Source organism: Protopterus annectens, chromosome 17.part0, assembly GCF_019279795.1.
Source record: "Protopterus annectens isolate FY-2018-M chromosome 17.part0, PAN1.0, whole genome shotgun sequence".
In the NCBI taxonomy this organism is placed as follows: domain Eukaryota; kingdom Metazoa; phylum Chordata; order Ceratodontiformes; family Protopteridae; genus Protopterus; species Protopterus annectens.
The window spans coordinates 510536088-510560285 of NC_056751.1; the positions used below are offsets into that span (position 1 = coordinate 510536088).

Consider the following 24198-nt stretch of genomic DNA (forward strand, 5'->3'; position numbering starts at 1 on the left):
GGGATTGGCGATGTCTTAGTTACTTGTCTGGATTTATGGCGATGTCTAGTAAGTGGACTATCCAGTACAGATAGTCCCTGGCCTGAGAATGTGGATACAAAATGGGGGCAGTTAGTAGCCAATTGTCTAGATACAGGAATGCCAAAACTGTTTAAACAATGACCCCAGTGACAACCAAAACGAAAATAAAATAAAATAATAAAAATCGCTGTGTTGCAGCCAGAACTCTCCATAACCTTCCAAAGGTATCAAAAGTTTTATTAAGACATAAAAATATTTAAAAAGTATTCGCTGAGCGCTTTCATTCAATCAGTACGGGGACTTCATCAGAATACATGTCTTGTGTTGAATCCAACATTTACAGCCTAATGGGTGGATGACATCACGACCACATAAATGCATTTAAAAATACAATCACTTTGTTTAAAAAAATACAACTTAAAAACACAAACATCTATACCATATTTAATACACTTGAAATAAACTTTCCTACCTTCATGGAAATTTTTTAACATATCCTTTTGTCCCTAGCTCTCTTAATTAACAGGGGTTTTACAGAAATAACCTCATTTAAACCAATACCCTCCCCTGCCTGCAGCTTGATCTGGGAAAAGGGAATACAGTAGCCTTTGGATATTATGCTTTGCACTGAAGCATTTGTTGTTATCTGGGCCCAGTCACCTGGGTGCAAGAAAAGACAGCCACCGACTGCTCCAGAGTCAGACAGTCAAGCAATCCTTCAGGACTGCTGAAAGGATTTGCCAGAAAAGGTTCCCTAAAGCCCTGGTTTTGCAGGCCCTCTCTGCCTCTAGGGTGGCGTTTCCCATTAAAGCCTCATCCACTGCCACTGGACGAGTACTCTCCGCTTTAATCAGGAAAGGAACCTTGTGATTTTCAGAACAAAGTCTTCCTAGCCCCTCTGATTCTTTAATAGGTTCATTGAGGAGTGGAAAACTAGATACCCATGGCAGACAAAGTCTTACCTTCTTGTTCAATGCAGGTCAGGGTGTCCTTAACCATCAAAAGCGGCACTGACAAAAGATGCCTCTCAAAGGGCTCAGTGAAACCACAAAGCCTCATCCATGCATGTCTGCATAGGTGTCATGCTGGTGCCAGTTGCCCTCGAGGATCCTTCCACTGAATGGGAAACTATCCTCATGGAATATTTTGACAGGGAAGTGAGAGGGGTCAGATTTGGAGAAACCTTATCCAGCTCCTCCTTAAGCAAGCACTCCACCAAGGACTCAGGAGTTCCTTAACCAGGTCTCTCCGCAAGCGAATAAACTCTGCCAAGTAATTAAGCTCTCCAAGTGAAAAAGTTGCAGAGGCTAATGTGCTCTTCCCAAAACTGGAAAGCACCCTGGACTCCCTGTTAGGTGGGTGGATAGTCAAGTTCTGGTGAGCTCTTTCTTTGTAGTTGCTGTCACCACCATAGTGTAAACAGGGATGCCTTTGCTCTAAAAAAGTTCATTCCTCGGAAGGAGAAAGAATTTTATCTGGACACTTTGGTACAGGCTCTATGGTGTCCAGCTCCTTCCAGGCCAGACTGGCAACAAGATCTACAAGAGCATCCAATGGGGGGGGGGGGGGGGACAACCCAAAATGTAGTTGGGCTCGCTCCAAAGGCCTCCAAGAATATGGACTCCTCCAAAGAAGGATTTCTGGATGACCAGTCACCTCTTAGTTTTAAAATTTCTAAGATATTTGCAAAGGAGACATCATCCAGTGGCGATTCGGAAGATCCTTCTCCCTCATCATAGTCCGCATCCTCGGTGAGGGACTTCATAGGGAAGTCCAATTGCCTCCTCTCTACATCCACTTCCGTGGAATCTCCTATGTGGGATATTTAGGCAAGAATCCAGAAGAGGAAGGGGCCACCTCAGGTGGAAAGGTCTGGTGGTTCTTAGAGGCAGGCTGACCCTGAAAAGAACTGGAAGGTTCAAGACCCAGACCCGATGCAGGAACATGGGGAGGAGCAGAGGTCAAAGGTTCCAGCTCTCTGTCCACAGAGAAAGACTTTTCTAAAACTTGGAAAGCCGAAGGTCCTGGGGATACCCTCCCCCACTCCCTTGGAGCTGAAGTCCCCAAGAAAGAAGGAAGGAGCACCCCAGAACCCAGACTCCCAGACAGAACTGGACTCGCACTATCAAGGGCCAAAGCTCCAAGGAGAAGGGAAAAAATCTGACAGACAAATCTCGCCCCTCAGATCCGGCCGCAACATCATGGATATGGGACTCAATCCAATCAGAGGATCTCAGAGCAGAGGTAGTCAAGGTCATGGTCAGCACCATGAAAGCAAAAGTCCTCTGATCCAACCCCAAATCCCTCGGGAGACTGCTGTCCTGGGGCACCGAAACTGCTACTTGGATCGGAGAAGGAGAAAAAAAAGTGGCAGGGACTCTCTCAGATCCCAGAGGGGATGGAGCTGGAAGTACCTCCATCTGGACCTCAGCCTTGATAATAGACCTGACCATCTTGTCCACATCATCGTATAGGCATCTAGAGGATCTGAAAGAAGCTACTGAAGATAGTGAGTGCCTTGGGGTTTGGAGGATCTTGGTCGGCACCGTGGGAGACATGAAGCGGATGGACTGGTAGGATCTGAAGATGTAGTCGGTTTGAAAAATTCTGGTCCGGAAGAAGGCTCACTTGGAGCTGTCAAGTTTATTGGATCTGAAGAATCCGAGATAGATCTTGGCACCAACATTTTCGGATCTGACTCTTTGGTAATTATAGCAGGATGCTCCAATGATGCCCTGGAGCCCTTAAGGCAGTGTTTTTTTGCTTTGGATCCCTGCAAGTTCTCAGAGGGGGTTGAGCCCCTGGAGAAAATAAAGGAGCTGGTAGAAGGCCCTTCAGAATTAACTTATTCTTCCTCTCTTGGATGGCCAGAGGATTGAAACCCTCACAAATATTGCAAGAAGAATCCAAATGGACCACCCCCAAACTGTAAACACATTTATCATGTGCATCTGAGGGTGGAATTTTTCTGTCACACTCAGTGCACCTCTTAAACCCTGTTGGTTTATCCATCCTAAAAAATCCAGTTAAATATCAAAATCAAAGAAAGCTATGGAACGTCCACACACACTGAAAAGGAAAGGGAGGAAAAATCAGAAACCGCTATAAAAATGTTTCACACACGTGTACATATATATATATATATATATATATATATATACACACACACATGCATACACACACATATATATATATATATATATATATATACACATACACACACACACACACACACACACACACACACACACACACACACACACACACACACACACACACACACACACACACACACACACACACACACATATATATCTCACAACTAAGAACAATACAAGAAAACACTTATCTGCTTAGAGCACTGGAAATCATGTCTGCACGCACTGGTGGCAAACAAACTCTGAGGAGGAACAGCTAGAAGCAGAGGGCTATGGGTAAGGGAGGAGCTCAAGCCTGGAAGCTAAAGTCTGTAGAAGGTGTCAGAGTCAGATCTGAGGATCAGACCCGTAACCCATCAGTGAAGCAGAGTGAGAGAGACAACATCAGCTTCAAGGATTAAACCAGCTTTGGATAATGCACTAGTTATTATAAAATAAAGTAGATGAGTAGATGCAGGGAAGCTTGTTAGATAGGGGAATGAACAAGGTGTATATCCTTAAATGGGATGTGTTTGGAATCATTAACTTCACAATGGAGATTAGAGTGATAGGAAAGAAAGGAATGTCGGGGGAAATGAAAGTGGAATAAAAATAAAGAGTAGTGAATGTCATGAAGGTTTACTGGTTGAAAAATGTTGATAGTTTGTAATGTTAAAGTTGATGAAAATATTTGAATATGTAAACTCAAATTTATAGTTGTGATACAAAAATGATGATGTTGGTTATGTTGTTCGATAAATTGTTAGTATAATAAAGCTGTGTTCAAAAAACAAATGTCTGCGCAGTTGGTCATCATACTTTTTAGACTGACCAGAAAAATCTCTGGTTATAATACTGCACTCCAAAACGAAGCAACAAAATGGTAAAAACTTGCCTCCCCAACGTATCAGCTTTGTGTTAACTTACTTTCTTGGAATACACAATATGAGGCACATCTCCACTTTCTTCCACAGGAACCCACTCTAAAACTGGAACAATATCCTAAGAAAACAAGGAAAGTAAGTTCAGAAGTGTGCACCAATCAAATGTCTGTTCCTTAAACATTTTTAAACACAAAAACCTTGACTTCATCTCTGGTGATTTAAGTAAGTGGTCTATATAAGTGTGCATACACTAAAATACACTGTACTCACCAAAACATAACTATAGCTGAGACTCTGCCTTCAAGTATGGTTCACTGCATGTCACCTTTCAACTATACACACAATTCTCATTTCAAACCCCTAGACCCCTAAACTGAATCACATCCTAAGATACAAAATACATCAATGGCTAATAATAAACCTAGACTTGGTTCTTCTATTAATGCACCCGAGATGCCATTTTACCCTGCTTACTACAGCTTTATTTTGTTTATTTGTACACCTCAGCCTGATATATTTGTATTAAGCACATCATACTGTTCACTCTGCAGCTATTTTACGTTGCCTTTGGCATGGTCATGGTTGAAAAGGGTCCATTACAAATCAATTCCCTTACACAGGCAACAAATGCATGTTAAAATACAGGTACAGAATTGCAATATACCAAGTTATTTTGCATTAATGTGGATGTGCTGAATCTATCAAACTAGTAAACTTACAGAGAAAAGCACTATGAAGCAGTCTATAACTGCAAGTAAAAATTAACTTTCCATTACAGAGGAATATTTTGAGAAAAGCACATTAAAACAGTTACAGAAAACAGAAGTTACTGCTATTCTCACAAGAGGTGACAAAAAAGGCTAAGAAGAAAACATGATACATGTACAAAGAAAATAATGTATTTATATCTAGTATTAACAAAACTGACTGGAAAGTTCCCCAAGGTAGATGAGAAACATCTGTGACAGCACAGCTGAGATCACAGCATTCATTCAAGAACAAATTAACTCGTAAAAAAATGAAGGTGAACAAAAGCAGCTGATGGCCAGTAGAATTACTGCATAAATCGTTGACAAAATGGAGTGAAAGACTAAAAGGCATGATCACGTGTCATTACAGACAGCAACACTAAATCTCTGAGGAAGCTTCACTTGCAGTAGTATTCATAATATAGGATCTCCCATTTTCAGTCATGTCAGATCTGTGCAGAATTTCCAGCAGTAAGACATCACAAGACCAGTACCAGTCTCACTCAGACTATGTGCCAGTATCAGTGATGAGTGCCATCTTCAGTTCTTTACACAAACTCTACATGAAAATTATGGAAAAATGAAAGTTATGCTCTTTCCGTAACGGCAGATTCTTGCGGTCTTGTACCATCTGACTTCAACTTGAAGCCGGCCAATTTTAGAGTTTTCAGGCCAGAACTCCACCTCCTCTAACCATATTACTCTGCACTCCCCTTTTCCCTTCAGATCGAGTTTTCCCTTGATCACTCCCCCTAACAAAATATCAAACTTCACTAGTACATCCACAAGAAAATGATAGTAAAATGGGCAACAGGCAAGGACCCATGCATGGGCAACAGGCAAGGACCCATGCAGAGTGACTCATAACCCTGGCCACCAGATCAGTCAGGAGCACTCAGCTAACCACCATGCCAATTTGGAGCCGGTAAGCAGGGAGGGAGGGATGGTTAAACCGGACAGAAGATAACAACATGTATCTATCGTTAAGTACATAACTTTTGTATCTGATGTGGTCTTTTATATCTGGCTGCAAACTGTGGGACAAAGTCCCCAGCCAGAGAAAACCACACAGAGGCCCTAAGACAGAACAGTCCATAAAATGGTGAAACCAAATGACGTTCTTGCACTACACTGAACATCCAGCTTGTAATGGAAACAAAAGTATGAGTATTGGACAAGGAAGCTGCAGTAAAAATATAAACAGAAGCCTGAGAGAAAAAGGGAATCAAAGCACCTCTAGTACAATGACCTCTAAGCCTTGTAGGTAAGGGCATTCCTCTCAAGTAGTATACAAATGAAATGCAATTGTTGAGTCATTTGGATAGGGTCACTTTAGACACAGGCCTTCCCAGCCTTGACACAGAAAAGAAAAGAAACAGCTGGCCAGCTTTCCTAAAGCTTTTTGTTCTGTCCAAATAAAAAGTACAGTTTTGTACCTACCATAAATGTAGATGTTCGATTGTTCACCCTGCTGCAGTCATCACACTTGGGTTATCCTGCCGTCAGGCGGTTCCGCAGTCGGCCGGAATTCCAAAATCTTGGTCCGACATTGGTTGCTGTCGCCTCATCCCTGACGTCAGTGCGCCAGGGGGTATATATATTGCAACCAACGCCATTTTCTTCAGTTTTTCTTGCCCCAGATGTCAGGTGCCACCAAAAGGGTGATCAGAATTAGTACCAAATGGTGTGAACACTGCACAAAGACAAAATCCCTTCAGCTATAAGCAAATACATCAGTAAGGCATAGCAGAGATTTAGTCAGTAGATCAGAGGGGATGGAGGGAGGGTAACATGGAACTGCAGCAGGGTGAACACTCGAACATCTACATTTATGGTAGGTACAAAACTGTACTATGTTCATCGAGTTACCCTGCTGCAGTCATCACACTTGGGTTGAATCCCAAAGCTAAGGTAGGGGGGAGGTATCAGAGGGTTAGTGGAGGCAATAAGGCCCTGCAGAAAGTACAGTTTTGTACCTACCATAAATGTAGATGTTAGAGTGCTAATACAGCTGCAGTCATAACAGATGGGTTCTCCTGCCGTCAGGCGGGTCCTCGGTCGGCCAAATTCCAAAGTGTAGGTCCGGCGTCGGTTGTCGTCACTTCTTCCCTGACGTCAGTGCGACAGGGGTATAAAAGAACCAGCCGACGCCATTTTCTTCAGTTTTTCTTGCCACAGATGTCAGGTGCCCCCAGAAGGAAGGCAATACATAAATGTGTGTAATAAAGCAATGCCATATAATCAAAATACAGTAGTTGCAAGCAAATACACCATAAATGAATACCCCAATCAGGTTGTATGAGGAGGTGTTAGCCAATAGGCCTGTCCCAAGAGGGGAAGGAAGGAGGGAAACCTGGACTGCAGCTGTATTAACACTCTAACATCTACATTTGTGGTAGGTACAAAACTGTACTATGTTCATCGTGCATACAGCTGCAGTCATAACAAATGGGTAGAATCCCAAAGCTAAGAAAGGGGTGGTAGGCACTAGGTGGAACTAGGAGGAGCCAGGATGCCCTGCAAGACTGCAGTGGCAAAGCCTGCTCTAGTTTTGGAGTATAATGGTAGGTGGTAGTGCTTGGAGAAGGTATGCACAGAATTCCAAGTGGCTGCTTCCAAAATATCTTTGGTAGGAACTCCTCTGAGGAAAGCTGCAGAGGTAGCTGTGGCCCTTGTGGAGTGATATCCGATGCCTGCAGGTACAGTTTTGCCATGAAAAGAGTAACAAAAGCGTATGCAGTGGGCTATCCATTTTGAGATTGTTTGTTTGGAAATTGGCTTCCCATGAGCTCCTATAGCATAGGACACAAAGAGCTGTTCTGATTTTCTGAAAGGCTTTGTTCTGTCCAAATAATAACGCAGTTGTCTGCGAATGTCCAAGGAATATAGTAATCTCTCTCCTTTGTTTTGAGGATTAGGATAAAAGGTAGGTAAGTGTATAGCCTGATTCAAAGCTACCCCGGATACCACTTTTGGCATAAAGGACGGGTTGGTTCGTAAGGAAACTCTGTCCTGATGGAAGATGATAAAAGGCTGCACAGCCATGAGGGCTTGTAATTCCAATACCCTACGAGCTGAGGTAATAGCCAGAAGGAAAGCTGTTTTCCAGGACAAATATTGCAAATCTGTTGAGGCAGCTGGCTCAAAAGGAGGCAAGGTCAGCTTTTCTAGAATGAAATTGAGGTCCCAAGCAGGTATTGGTCGTTTCCTTGGTGGTTTTATATTCTTAGCCCCTCTGAGGAACTGTCTTAAGAGGGGGTGAGAGAATAAAGGCGGATCAGTGTTGTATTCTGCAGAAATGGCTGAGGCATGGATTTTGATGGAGGAGAATGAAAGCCCACTGCTTAGCAGCTCAGCTAGATACTGTAATATTTGAGGTAAATTCAGTTTTCCAGGATTCTGGCCCTTTTTCTCATTCCAGGCACAAAACCGTTTCCATTTTGCGGAGTAAGCTTTTCTAGTAGATGGCCTTCTGGCCTCCAAAATGACATCCTGCACCTCCTTGGAGAGTAAGGTCCGTTGTGATGTTAAGGAATCTTCCATGCGGCCAGATTGAGTGTTTTCAGCTGACTGTGAAGAGTTTTGAAGTTGTGCTGAGTCAGAAGAAGAGGCATTAGAGGAAGGGTCCATGGTGGGGAATGCGTCAGGCTCCTCAGGAGTGGGTACCAGTGTTGTCTTGGCCAGTCTGGAGCAATGAGAATCATCTTTGGTCTGTCTGCTCTGGTTTTAATAGAACTTTGGGCAGCAGAGGAAGAGGTGGGAAGGCATAAACTGTCATTGTTGTCCAACTGAAAGAGAGCGTCCACTCTCCAGGGCTTTGGATGAAAAGTCCTTGAGCAGAATTTTGTCAATTGGTGATTTTTGTGGGAGGCAAAGAGATCTATGTCTGGCCTTCCCCATGCTTGAATTATCTCTGTAAAAACTTGAGGATGCAACTTCCATTCGTGTGGATCTGTCATATTTCTGCTGAGGTTGTCTGCCAGTGTGTTTTCCTTGCCTGGCAAGTACTGTGCTTGGAGTTCGATTTGTAATTCCAGAGCCATGTTCCAAAGTGACATGGCCAGCCTGCATAGGGGGTATGAATGGGTTCCTCCCTGTTTATGTACCACATTACTGTGGTGTTGTCTGTCCTTATCAATAGTTGACCTGGATGCAGAAGGTCTTTGAAAGCTATAATAGCATTTATTACTGCTAGCATTTCCTTTTGATTTATGTGAAGGTGCTTTTCTTTTTGGGACCATTTGCCCTGAATGCACCGATCTGTCATGTGCGCCCCCCAGGCGTAGTCTGAGGCATCTGTTGTGATGACCTGATTTGCTTGAGGCTTGCAGAATGGGAGACCTGTGTTTGTTTGGCATGCTTGAGCCCACCACAGAAATTCCTTTTGAAGACATGGAATTAGTGGTATTACTGTTTCCAAACTGTGGCTGTGTTGAGACCATAGGTTTTTCAGGTACCATTGAAGTTTCCTCATATGCAGCTTTGCACATGGGATTAGTAGGATGCAAGATGCCATGAATCCCAGAGCCTGCAGGATTTTCCTTGCAGTCAGCCTGGTGAAATTTGCTAGTGTTCTGAAGTATTGAGTTAGTTGCCCCTGCTTCTCTGGCGTGAGGTAGGCCATCTGGGTGTTTGTGTCCAAGTTGGCACCCAGGAAAATTATTTTCTGAGAGGGTATTAGCCTTGATTTCTTTTTGTTGACTGTGTATCCCAGAGAATTCAACAACATTATTACATAAGCCAGATGTTTCAGAAGTATGTGCTTGCTGTCCGCTTGGATCAAGCAGTCGTCCAAATATGGGTATATTTGTATCCCTTGAAGTCTGCAGTAGGCAATTACTGATGCCAGGCATTTCGTGAATACTCTGGGCGCAGTAGATAAGCCAAAGGGCAATGCAGAGAATTGATAATGGGTTGAACCTGCAAGAAATCTGAGGTATCTTCTGCAATTTTGTCTGATTGGGACATGCAGATATGCCTCCTTGAGGTCCAATGTTACCAGCCAGGACTCCTTGCCCAGCATGGGAAGAAGCTGCTGTAAAGTGAGCATCCTGAATTTTGGTACGAGTAAAAATGTGCTTAGGATGGGTAGGTCCAAAATAGTTCTCCAATCTTTTCCCTTCCTTGGTACCAGGAATAGCCTGGAATAAAAACCTTGACCTTGGTCGTGAGTAGGTACCTCTTGAATAGCTTTCATGTCCATGAGATCTGAAATTTGTCTTTGTGCCTCTGCCCTTTGATTGTGTGGCAGGTTTGGCATGCCTCTCATTTTTGGAAGGGTGTGATAATGGAATCTGTAGCCTCTGTTTATAATGTCCAGGATCCATTTGTCTTTTGTGACAATATGCCAATTTTTTGAAAATAATGCCAGTTTTCCGCCTAAGGGTGCTGCCATTTGAGCCTTGCTTGGCATGCAAAGGGGAAAGTCACTGGGCTTGCTTTCTGAATGGCTGCGAACTATCCTCACCACCTCTTTGTGTAGGAGCTTGCCATTGTCTGCCTCTAAACGATCCTTGAGATTGCCCTCTGCCCCTCGGGCGCCTGTATCTACCTCTTCGGCGTCTGTCCGTGGCTGGAAAGGACCAATTTTTGGAAGGCCAATTTCTACTGAAACGTGGAGGTTGTACCTATAGAAAATCTTTTACTGTTTGCATTGATTTAGCCTTTTCCTCCATTTTCTTTAATACCTCCTCAGCTTTAACACCAAATAATACATCCTTTTAAAGAGGGGCATCTAGTAATTTAGCTTTGACATGATCTGGTAAGGTTTGTTCCTTGATCCAGGCATGTCTACGTATCACTGGATCCTGTAACAGCAGCTCTACATGAGGCCTCTAGAGCATCAAAACCACATTGCAAGGTATGTTTACCCACTTGTTCTGCACTATGCATCAAATCCTGCAACTCCTTCAAGTCTGGTTGTTCAGGTTGTGACATTTTACTTCTCAATTGTGATAACAGAAACTGTTGGTACTTTAGCATATGGAACTGGCAGTTTAATGCCCTCATGGTTAAGGTGGCCGAGGTATATACCTTTTTCCCCCACCTTTCTAAGGATCTGGAATCTCTCTCGGAAGGTAATGGATTTTTAGCAGTGGAGGCCTTAATTCCCTTGGGGCCCTGCGAGATAGTTTCTGGGTCAGCCGCATGGCTTTTGTATAAAAATTGGTGTGAGTCAGGAACCCGGTAGTACCTGTCAGGCTTGACTGGGGCTGGAGGTAAAGAATCCGGGTTAAGGCAGGCCTCTGAGTACACATCATCTAGTATGTCTAAGACAGGAGGTATAGCCAGAGGCCTGTGCTGAGGTAGCAAGAGAAACTCCCCAAGCCTTTTCTTGGAATCTGAGTACTCTTGGCCTTCCCAGTGGAAGTGTTCCCTTAAGGTATGCAAGGTTTCCCCAAATGAGTAATCCTCTGGGGGGGGGGAGACAGAGGGAATGGACTCCTCTACATCAGAATCTTCAAAAGGGGAGTAAGAATGTTCCTGTTCATCAGAGTGCTCGGATATAATGGAGGCCTGGTCAGAGGAGGGGGATTCTTCCTCCACTCTGGGCCTTTTGTCCGGGGGGGGGGGTTGAGAGCCCCTGATAAGAGTAATTAAATCCTCAGCCATTTTAAGCATCTGTTTTTTTAGGCATGGGGCCTGGAGAAGGGCCCTGTGTAGCTTGTCTCTTAGAATGCATGGCTGCTTTAGACTTAGTGAAAGCCTTGATGGAAAAAGAAGAGGAAGGTCTGAAGACACCTTGAGAGGAGGCAGACCTGTCTACATTTTTAGATTCACCACCAAGAGTGGCTTCGGTATCTGTAGTCGGGGTGTGGGCCGAGGAGCCTGCGACCTCGGGCACAGAAGACACCGCCAATGAAGTGTCGTCGGTAGTCAGGGGCTGCATAGGCGCCTCGCTGAGAACCGGATCACCTGTAGTCGGCTTTGGCGTGGTGTCGGTAGAGGCCGAGGACCTAGTGTGTCGGTCCATATCTTTGCGTTTTTTAGACAAAACTGGAGTTGGAATATCCGACGACATAATATAGTTAAATTTTTTGCCAAAATAATGCTGGGTGAACTCCGCCCGACGCTTAATGGTGCATTTGTTGAATGTAGCACAAAAACGACAGACCGAGATGTCGTGGTCTGGGCCTAAGCAAGGAATACAGAGGGAATGAAAATCCTTATGCGGTATTTGCTTCCCACATGAAATACAATTATTAACTTTGTCTGACATCGGTCTGAGGCAAGAAAAGTTTCCCCAACGGGGTACTTAGATTTCAAGACGACTTCGGTTGCAAATTTTTCGTAATTTCAGGAGCTGGCTGACCTGCACTTGCGAACTGCTTCTGCTTCGGGAACCGCGCGGCAAGAAAGACTGAAGAAAATGGCGTCGGCTGGTTCTTTTATACCCCTGTCGCACTGACGTCAGGGAAAAAGCGACGACAACCGACACCAGACCTAGACTTTGGAATTCGGCCGACCGAGGACCCGCCTGACGGCAAGAGAACCCATCTGTTATGACTGCAGCTGTATGCACGATGAACATCTGCAGTGGCGAAGCCCGCCCTGGACTTAGAGTAAAGAGGTAAGTGATAGTGTTTGGTGAAGGTGTGTACAGAACTCCAAGTTGCAGCTTCTAAAATTTCCTTGGTAGGAACCCCCCTGAGAAAGGCTTGTAGAGGTAGCTGTTGCCCTGGCAGAGTGGGATCTAATGGTAGCAGGAACTGGTATCCCATGGTGGGTATAACAGAACCGTATGCAATGACCTATCTATTTTGAAATGGTTTGCTTGGATATAGCCCTCCCTTGAGAAGCTGTAGCATAGGATACAAAGAGCTGCTCAGTTTTTCTGAAAGTCTTAGTTTTATCCAAGTAGTAACGAAGCTGCCTGTGAATGTCCAAGGAATGCAGGAGTTTCTCACCTTTGTTCTGTGGATTGGGGAAGAAGGTGGGTAGGTGGATGGTTTGATTTAAAGCTACACCAGAAACCACCTTAGGCATAAAGGAAGGATTAGTTCGTAGAGAAACTCTGTCTTTATGAAAAATGAGGAAAGGTTCCACTGCCATTAGTGCCTGTAGTTCTGAGACTCTCCTAGCTGAAGTTATTGCCAGGAGCAGGGCAGTCTTCCAGGATAGGAACTGAAGGTCTGCAGAGAAAGCTGGTTCAAAGGGAGGTAGCATTAGTTTTTCCAGTACAAAGTTGAGGTCCCATGTTGGTGTAGGAGCTCTCCTAGGTGGTCTAATGTTTTTTGCCCCTCTGAGGAACTGCCTTAGAAGAGGATTTGAAAATAAAGGTGGATTCGTGTCGTAGTGAGCTGAAATAGCTGAAGCATGGATTTTAATTGAGGAAAAGGAAAGTCCTTTGTGCAACATCTCAGCTAAATACTGCAGAATGTGAGGCATGTGAGGCTAAGTTGTGTCTTGGCCTTTAGCTTGGTTCCAGGCACAAAACCTTTTCCATTTGTCCGAGTAAGCCTTCCTGGTGCTTGGCCTCCTGGCTTCCAGAATAACATCCAGAACTGCTTGTGAAAGAGGAGCTGGTTGGATGTTTAATAGATTTGCCATGCAGCCAGATTTAAGGTTTTGAGCTGGCTGTGTAGAATCTGTTTGTCTTGTTGCGTGAGCAAATGGGGTATTTGAGGCAAAATCCATGGTGGGCTGCGAGCCATATTCTTCAATAGTGGGTACCAGTGCTGGCGTTGCCAGTCTGCGGCTATGAGAATCAGTCGTGGTTTCTCCTTTTTGACCTTCAAAAGAACCTTTGTGAGAAGAGGTAATGGAGTTAAGGCATATGCTGTCAGGTTTTTCCAACTGAAGGAGAGAGCGTCCACTTTCCAAGCTTGATGGTGGAATGTCCTTGTACAAAATTTTGTCAGTTGGTAGTTTTGAGGACTGGCAAACAGGTCTATATTTGGAAGGCCCCATTTTTGAGTTATCATTGTAAATATTTGTGGGTCTAGTTTCCACTTGTGGGGATCTTTGATGTTTCTGCTTAGGTCGTCTGCCAATGTGTTTTTCTGTCCTGGCAGGAATTGAGCTTGTAACTGGACTTGGTAGGCCAGAGCTGTGTTCCATAAGAGCATTGCTTGCCTGCAAAGAGGGTAGGAATGTGTGCCCCCTTGTTTATGTACCACATTACTGTGGTGTTGTCCGTCTTTATTGCAAGTTGTCCTGGATGTAGTAGATCCTTGAAGGCTGTCGGAGCTTTCTGTACAGCTAGCATCTCTTTTTGATTTATGTGCAGTTTTCTTTGTTCTGCAGTCCATAGGCCTTGAATGCATTGTCCTGCCATGTGTGCCCCCCCAGGCGTAGTCTGAAGCATCTGTTGTGATAGTTTGCCAGGTTGGGGGCAAGGTGAAAGGCTGACCCTTGTTGAGGTGACATGCCTGTGACCACCATAGAAACTCCTGTTGAAGGCAGGGAATGAGAGCTATCATTGTGTCCAAGCTGTGGCTGTGTTGAGACCATACGCTTTTTAGGTACCACTGTAATTTCCTCATATGCAGTTTTGCAAATGGTATTATTAGTATGCAAGATGCCATGAAGCCCAAATCCTGCAGAATTTTTCTTGCAGTTAATTGGGTCTTTGTTGCCATTGTCTTGAAATATTGAGTCAGTTGTAGTTGCTTGTCTGGTATAAGATAAGCCTTCTGGGCCGTTGTATCTAAGCTGGCACCCAGGAATGTCATTTTTTGTGAGGGTACTAGTTTTGCCTTCTTTTCGTTTACTGTGTACCCCAGACAATTTAGTAGATGCTTCACAAAGGCCAGATGATGTAAGAGAATGTCTTTGTTTTCTGCTTGGATGAGGCAGTCGTCCAGGTATGGATATATTTGAATTCCTCTTTGTCTGCAGTATGCAGTTACTGGTGCCCGGCATTTTGTGAAAACTCTGGGTGCAGTAGATAAGCCAAAGGGCAGTGCAGAGAATTGATAATGGGTTGAACCTGCAATGAAACGGCGGTATCTTCTGCAACTTTGTCTGATAGGGACATGCAGGTATGCCTCCTTGAGGTCCAACGTTACTAGCCATGCTTCCTTGCCCAACATGGGAAGTAGTTGCTGTAGTGTTAGCATCTTGAATTTGGGAAATTGTAAGTAAGTGTTTAGAATTGAAAGGTCCAGAATTGGTCTCCAAGCATTGTCCTTTCTGGGTACTAGAAAGAGCCTTGAGTAAAATCCTTGGCCTTGCTCTCGAGTAGGTACCAGTTGAATGGCTCTCATGTCTATGAGAGCTGTAATTTGCTTTTGTGCCTCTGCCCATTGATTTTGTGGCAGGTTTGACATTCCTCTTTTCATTGGCAAGGTGTGAAAGTGGAATCTGTATCCCCGTAAAATTGTGTCTAGGACCCATTTGTCCTTTGTGACCATGTGCCAGTTGTCTGCAAAAAGTGCAAGTTTTCCCCCCAAGGGGGCTGTCAAGAGAGTACTGCTTGGCCAGATGAGGTGCAAGTCATTGAGTTTGCCTTCTGGTGGGTTGAGACCCATCTACTCCTCCCTTCTGTGTAGTAGTGCCCCATTGGCGAGGTTTATACTGGTAACCAAAAGGAATAATCCACAAAAAACAGTTGCGTTCCGGCACTATTAAGGCTGTCCCTTCTATTCCACTTCCTTTTTACTGCACCTCCGTCATAAATGCCAGCATAAACCACGAACAAGCGGAGTGTATTAAAATACTGAATTCTTTAATGTAAAACAACAAAATAAACGTGACAGAAACTTAGATTTAGCGCTTTCATCTCCTAAACGGAGACTTCTTCAGAATCTAATTGTAGTTAGCACCAACAGTCTTTTATATGTACTTAATTCCCAAAAGTAGTTAAATTAACTGAATAATTGGTTAATACAGTATTAAAGTTTAAAAGGGCAATTCATATTCATGTTCATGTTAATCCACATCAAATGCAATGTAAAGCTGTTCTAAAACATACTGTTTCATTAAAAGTAATAAATAAATAAATATATTTGAGCAGATGAACACATACTTGCATACAATAAATAAATAAGATATGAATATATATTTAAATATATAATTTATATATAATTTAGGAGATGAAAGCGCTAAATCTAAGTTTCTGTCACGTTTATTTTGTTGTTTTACATTAAAGAATTCAGTATTTTAATACACTCCGCTTGTTCGTGGTTTATGCTGGCATTTATGACGGAGGTGCAGTAAAAAGAAAGTGGAATAGAAGGGACAGCCTTAATAGTGCTGGAACGCAACTGTTTTTTGTGGATTATTCCTTTTGGTTACAAGTTGGTTATTGTTGTTTTGTTTTTGGATCCGGACACGAGGAGTCCTTTAATACAAAATGGAGAGCAGCGGAATGCTGAATGAACTTTTGCGAGTAATTCAAGCGTACTCGCAAACTGAAAATTCACCTGCAGGAACCTCTACTGAGATTCCTTGTGCACAGAGCAGCCCAAAGGACCGGAGGGCAAATAGAGTGACGTCTGAAGCCGGCGACCAGCAGACACGAGGTGGTGGGACCAAAGAAGTGAACGCCAGTCGGAGAAATGCGAGCACAAGGGACAATAATCCACATTTCCACAGGGACAATGATAGGGACGTTCATACTACCTTTGAGAATTATAGAGACTTGGATTTTAATTCATGGCTCAATAAATCCTTTACGCGGAGTGGAAAAGAAAAAGAAAAAACAGGTACCAAGGGACAAGCTAATACAGTAACTTACAAAGATAAATGTAAGGACTTTAAGAAATTGTTATTTAAATATAAGTATTTGACTGTTGAGAATTGGTATCTTGAAAAATGTGTTAAAGAAGATAGTCCCTAAGGGGCTTAGAATCTATAAATTTCCCAATAGTAGTTTTAATGATGAAATATTTTTTAAAAAAGTGTGTGATATTTTAAATGACTGTGGATTGTTAATTTTAAGGGCAATGATACAACATAATACTGAAGCTATGGAGAGTCTGAAAAACGACATAGATAAGATTCATGTTGACATTAATAATGATTTATTACATTCTTTAGAAGAGTATAAGGTTGTTTATTACAGAACGTTACATGATGCTGATATGGCTGCAAATACCAATATTAACCGTAAATTAAAGAAGTTGGATAGGGACATTTTAGTGTACGAAAAGGGTAATGCATACAACTTAGGAAAACCCACCTTTAACCAGAAGTCTACTAATTATGTTAAACCTTCTTTTCAGTATGGGAATAATAAGTATTCCCAACAAAGAGGGGCCTTTAGAGAAAGACGCTGGGAACATGGTGGAACAGATAGGAATAACCAATCCTACTATGATGAATTTCCGAACCTTGAAGGGGCGGGTAGCATGGTTGACAATAATGTCCCTTTAGAAACAGAAGAGGTTAGGAGATCAGAAAGGTTGAGAAATAGGAACCAACAGGCCTCTTATGCACAAGCTACATCAGGGAACAACACAGGTTTGGGGAGGGGATATCGTGAGCAGAATTTTCACTGACCCCTGCCCCTGAATTACAACATAATACAGATATTGAATATACTACTGATGCTGATGATAACACTAATATTTTTAATGGGATTTTAAATACTTACAATAATTTTAATATTTTTAATTATACCGATATTAATGTTGATAGAAGTTTTTTTGAATTGTTTACAAAAGGGTTTTACTTTTGTTCCAGTGGTTAAACCTACTATTGAAAACTTCATCTTGGACATTAAATTATTTACACGTAAATTAAATTTTAGACATATATTTAACGACAAAGTTGAACACAATAAGATGAATCCATTAACTAGGCGCAGCACATACAACCCACCGTTACAATATGTAATTTTGAATTTTGAAAGATGTATAACCAATAAAATTTGGGACGAATATAAAATGAGGGATAGGGTGCAAAGTAATCTGGATAAAAAGGAAAAGAAATTATTACATGAATTAAGTAATAATAATAAAATACGCGTAATGAAGCCAGATAAGGGGGGAGGTATAGTCCTTATGGACAAGTGGGACTATACTAAGAGAATGAAAGACATTTTAGATAAGGACCACCAATATTGTTTGGCTACCAAAAATGAGATCAACATATTATATAGAAAGATAGATTTGATTTTAGATGACAATTTATTTTGTGGTATGATTGATCTTGAGTTACACAAGTTTTTAACAGTATCTAAACCGGTTATACCTGCAATTTTTGGTATACCGAAAATGCACAAATCGGTGGTGGACCCCCCCATGAGACCCATAGTTGCTTCTCAAGGGTCTAAAACTCAGACTATGGCAATTTACGTAGATACTATGACCAAGGAATTTTATGTAAAACACGATCATATAATCAAAGATTCATGGGATTTTTTGACTAAAATAAATGACAGTGCCTACAGTGATGAAATGTATTTTATAACAATTGACGTCAAAGATTTATTTTCAGTCATTCCACAAACCATTGGTATGGAATGGTTTGAGGAAGTTAACAGAAATGAAATTTCTTACACCTATTCAGTATAGAACTGTCCTAGAATGTATGGAATTGGTGTTGAAATATAACTTTGTATATTTTGAAGGTGATTATTATCACCAAAAAGAAGGGGTTGCGATGGGCTCTGCCTGTGCCCCAGTGTATGCTAATATAATTATGTTTCACTGGGAAAAACAATAGGTCTTCAAATCTCTGTACAATCAATACATTGTTAAGTATTTTAGGTTCCTGGATGATATCTTTGTTCTATGGAATGGAAATAAGGACTATATTATGGAATTTTTAGAGTATATTAATCATACTACTTCCTTTTTGAGATTTGTACATCAGGTAGAAAAGGATGAAATACACTTCCTAGATATTAAGTTGAGTAAAGATAAAGAGAGAAAATGCTACAAATCTAATGTATTTAGGAAGGAACATTTTTCAAATGCTTATCTCCATTTTTGTAGTGACCATCCATACCAATTAAAGAAAAATGTTGTCAAGGGACAAATGATTAGGATGGCGAGAATGATATCAGAGGAAGATGACTTTTTGAAAGAAATGGAACATGTTGAGACAATGTTTATTGAAAGAGGTTACCCGAAGGAACTTATAATACCAATAAAAGAATATGTAATACAGGGGAGGCAAACTAGATACAAACCTCTGTTACACAAGATGGACAATACTATAGGTGACAATGGGTCAAATAATAATAATACTAACATTGACAACAGTAATGTATATAATGTTATTAGTAATAATTTTACACCATACCTCACTATTACTTATTATAAGGATGGTTGAAGAAGAGTATTTATGAAGTATGGAACATGTTCAAAAACATGGCAGTTAAAACTGATGTATTTAAGAGTGAGCTTAAACTCAGTTTTAGAAGAAATAAAAACATTAAGAACACTCTGGAGAGAAAGAAAACAGAGAAGGAAGGGACTAGTAAAAAGCATGGGACATTTAAGTGTGGCAGATGTGCCCAATGCTCATATATTGCAGAAACAAAGGAATTAACATTATCTAACTTACCCCTGACTCTAAGGGCAAAGAAATATAGTACCTGTTATTCTAAAGGTGTTATATATTTAGTCGTGTGTAAAGCATGTCAAAGATATTATATTGGAAAAACTGAAAGACACCTTAGAAATAGAATATATGAGCACATAAGAGACATAAATAGGCACAATGAGAATAATGCCCTATATCGACATGCAATAGAGTGTAAAAATGCTGACTATAAATTTGGGGTATTGGAAATGGTAGAGGGGGTGATTGGGAAACCAAAGTCGAATATAGGGAGATGATATGGCAACTCAGGCTAGATGCCTGTGGTAATTGGGGTCTGAATGACCATATATCTATCACCCCTGCATTAAAAATATTAGCCAATGACCCAAAAGTGAAAATGTTGTGAGGGATGTATTAAGAAATGTTGTAGGAGTTGTAGGGGATGTTGTAATATTGTTATATAAATATAAAAATATAAAGATTTTTTTTGCAATATTCCTTACAATGTTTTTTGCAATGTTTTTTACAATGTTTTTCATAATGTTTTTTACAATGTTACTTGGAACGTTTTTTGAAATGTTTTTTGGAATGTCTTTTAAAATGTTTTTTGGAAAATGCTCCAAAGTAAAATAATGGTTACCCCATGTTTGGAACATGTTCGTAACATGGTTAGGAAGATTATGTAGTGAGAAATATTTAATATTGTGATATTTAAAATTATTTAAAATTATTAATTTATTTAATTTGACCAATAACTGATTAACCTATATATGTATACATATACATTTTTTACATTTTTTATTCAATATTTATATATATATTTTGTACATATAGTGTTTTTAAATAACTCAAAAACATCTTATCAATTGTCATCACTTGTATATATTTAATCAATTATTTATATACATTTTTATTGGTTTATATATTTATAAATTATATATTTAAATATATATTCATATCTTATTTATTTATTGTATGCAAGTATGTGTTCATCTGCTCAAATATATTTATTTATTTATTACTTTTAATGAAACAGTATGTTTTAGAACAGCTTTACATTGCATTTGATGTGGATTAACATGAACATGAATATGAATTGCCCTTTTAAACTTTAATACTGTATTAACCAATTATTCAATTAATTTAACTACTATTGGGAATTAAGTACATATAAAAGACTGTTGGTGCTAACTACAATTAGATTCTGAAGAAGTCTCCGTTTAGGAGATGAAAGCGCTAAATCTAAGTTTGTCACGTTTATTTTATTGTTTTACATTAAAGAATTCAGTATTTTAATACACTCCGCTTGTTCGTGGTTTATGCTGGCATTTATGACGGAGGTGCAGTAAAAAGGAAGTGGAATAGAAGGGACAGCCTTAATAGTGCCGGAACGCAACTGTTTTTTGAGGTTTATACTGGGCTTGTGGTTGTCCTATGCCCCTTGGACGCCTGTATTTACCCCTCTGTGGTCTGTCAGTAGCTGGAAACGACCAATTTTTTGTTGGCCAGTTTCTACTGAAGCGAGGGGGTTGTACTTGTAGGAAATCTTTGACTGTCTGCATTGATTTTGCCTTATCTTCCATTTTCTTTAAAACTTCTTCTGCTTTAACTCCAAAAAGAACATCCTGCTGTAAGGGAGCATCTAGTAGTTTTGTTTTAACATGATTAGGCAGAGTTTGTTCCTTTAACCAAGCATGCCTACGTATAACCGATCCAGTGACAGCTGCTCTGCAGGAGGCCTCCAAAGAATCAAACCCACATATTGTAAGGTATGTTTGCCCACCTGCTCAGTGGTGTGCAACAAATCCTGTACTTCTTTCAATTCAGATTGTTGGAGGAGGGAGGTTATCTTTTGCTTTAACTGAGAGATTAGAAATTGCTGATACTTAAGCATATTAGTTTTGCACTGAGAGGGTTTGTGGTCTGCACTGTAGTGGCAGAACAGGTAGCTTACATCCTTCTAGGCACCCCTGGATTGGTTTCTGCCTCTTGAACGCCTATTCCTGCCTCTCTGAGTTCTGGAGGAGTCTGGAAAGGACCAATTCTTGGAGGGCCAATTCCTGCTAAACCTTGGAGGTTGGACCTGTAAGAAATCTTTTACTGTTTGGACAGATTTTGCCTTTTCTTCCATCTTCTTCAGCACTTGTTGTGCAGGAGAGCCAAACAAATTGATCTTATCCATAGGAGCATCTAATAGTTTTGATTTGACATGGTCTGGTAAGGCCTGTTCTTTTAACCATGCATGCCTTCTGATGACTGTGCCAGTCATGGCTGATCTAAAGGAAGCCTCCAGTGCATCATAGCCGCATTTTAGGGAATGGTTACTGACTTGTTGAATGTTATGTACCATTTCCTGCACATATTTTTTGTCTACTGTTTCATCTGAGGACACTTTTTTGGTTAACTGATCTAGCAAAAATTCTTGATACTGCATCATGTGAAATTGACAGTTCAAGGCCCTAGCTGAAAGAGTAGCAGAAGTGTAAACTTTTACCCCATCTCTAAGGATCTGGATTCCCTTTCAGAGGGAGGGTTTTGGCAGAGGTGGCTGCTACAGCCTTAGGTCCTTGGGAGATAGTCTCTGGATCTGCAAGGGGAGCCTTATACAAGTGATAATGTGTGTCCGGGACCCTGTAGTATCTATCGGGCTTAACAGGGGCCGGAGGCAGAGAATCAGGAGCAGTACAAGCATCATTAAATGCATCATCTACAACAGAAAGAACTGGAGGTATGGCTAAAGGCCTATGTTGTGGTAAATGCAGAAAAGTTCTAAGCCTTTTTCTGGAATCTGAAAAATCCTGGCCCTGCCACTGAAATTGTTCCCTCATAGCATGCAGGGATTCCCCAAAGGAAAATTCCTCAGGCGGAGAGGCAGAAGGAATGGACTCTTCACCATCAGAGTCTTCATAAGGGGAGTATGGGGCCTCTGGAGGGTCTGTATCATTTGAGTCATCAGAGGAATCATCTGTAGACACTGGCTCAGGGGGCTCTGCTCTAGGCCTCTTCTCTGGAGGCGGGTGAGAGGCCCTGTCTGGTTGAGGTTGGGATCCTCGGATTAAAGAAATGAGATCCTCTGCTAAACTAAGCATTTGTGAACTAGAGCTAGGTCTGTGAGAGGGGGGCTTAGCAGGCACAGATTTAGTAGTTTTAGCTGCTTTAGCCCTGGCAAAGGCCTTAATGGACATGGCTGCAGGTGGCCTAGCAGCTCCACGTGCAGGGGTTGAAATATCCAAGGGAATAGTGTCTGATAATTCCTGAGAAACTGTAACAGCAGGTGGAATATCAGAAGCCGATTCCACGAGGTTGGAAGAGGCCTCGGCAGAAGGAAAGTTTTCGGCTGAAGGAGGAACCGCTTGCTCGGTTTCAGCCAAAACCGAGACACTCGCGGTTGGCTTAACCGCGGTTTCGGCCGAAACCGCAGACTGTGAGTGTCAGTCCTTTTCCTTGCGTTTTTTAGATATTTGCGAAGTCGGAGGATCCGACGGCATAATATAAGCAAAATCGGAGCCGAAAAACTCCTCAGCAAACTCCGACAGACGTCTAAGCGTCCACCGGTTAAAAGAAGCACAGGCTAGACAAGCTGCGACGTCGTGGTCTGGGCCTAGACAAGGTAAGCAGTAAGAGTGGAAATCTTTATGAGGTATTTGTTTCCCACAAGTTAAACAGTTATTCACTTTTTCTGACATCGGCTGAGGCAAGAAAGAGTCCCCAACGGGGTACTTAGCTTTTTAGAAGTCTTCGAAGTAGTATTCGGTAGTAGTAATCTCTGGTTCTGACCGACCGGCACTTGCGAACAGCTTCTGCTTCGGGCGCCACGCGGCAAGAAAGACTGAGGAAAATGGCGTCGGCTGATGCCTTTATACCCGAATAACTGCAACTATGACGTCGGGTGAAGTGCGACACCAGCCGAGGCCAGACCCAGACTTTGGAATCCGGCCGACCGAAGGGCTGCCTGACGACAGGACAACCCATTTGTAAGGACTGCAGATGCATCCTTGAAGGACATCAGGTAGCTTACATCCTTCTAGGTTGGGAACTGCTGATTGAGGGCTCAGTGTCTGTTATTCTAAAAGTGTATTAATTCTGGTTTAAGCACTTGGGCTTTCAGGCCAGTTATTTTACATTAAGAGGGTTCGTGGTCTGCACTCTTGTGGGAGGAGAGGCTGGACTCTGCCCTTCTGAGCTGGGAATTTCTGGTTGAAGGCTTATAGTGCATGCATATCTGAACTGCTTCTTACTGAAGTTGGTGCGCCTTGTTTGCTGTGGCATAGACTGGATTCGGGCCTGCTGGATCTAGCTTTGTTTGTGTAACTTGAGCACTAATCCAGGCATTCTCTAAAGTATTCAATTGTATTTATTACTGCTTGGTAGTAACTTGATTGAAGTGTAGCTATCATTCTAAGTCTTTTGGATTAAGCACTTGGGCTTCAGACCAGTTGTTTTACATTAGGAAGGTTTGTGGCATGCACTGTGGTGGCAGGACAGGTAGCTTTCATCCTTCTAAGTTGGGAACTGCTGATTGAGAGCCCAGTGTCTGTTATTCTTAAAGTGTATTAGTTCTGGTTTAAGCACTTGGGCCAGTTATTTTACAGTAAGAAGGTTTGTGGTCTGCACTCTTGTGGGAGAAGAGGCTGGACTCTGCCCTTCTGAGCTGGGAATTTCTGGTTAAAGGTTTATAGTGCCTGAATATTTGAACTGTATCTTACTGAAATTGGTACACCTTGTTTGCTGTAGCATAGACTAGATCCAGGCCTGCTGAATCTAGCTTTGTTTATATGCTTGTTGTTTGTTTGCTTGTTATTTCCATGGAACGCTAATTCCACCTAATACGCGGCTTCTCAGCGCTTCTGTGGATCACTAGTGATATCTGCATTGCTTACTGTACTTATTTCCTTGTTTCACTTGAAAGAAAGTTACTGTTTGTCGTTTTTGCATTTAAGTTACCTGTAACACATTGCACTTAAGTTACCT

General features: G+C 41.8%; 1 protein-coding gene across 1 annotated transcript in view; it reads right to left on the reverse strand.

Moving 5' to 3' along the window:
• Positions 1 to 24198, reverse strand: part of TBC1D17 (TBC1 domain family member 17) — a 1580308-nt gene that overhangs the window by 1368119 nt on the left and 187991 nt on the right. The window contains exon 3 of the mRNA XM_044059599.1: positions 4086 to 4160. Within this exon, the coding sequence (XP_043915534.1) occupies positions 4086 to 4160 (75 nt within the window). The remainder of the gene's footprint in view (positions 1 to 4085; positions 4161 to 24198) is intronic.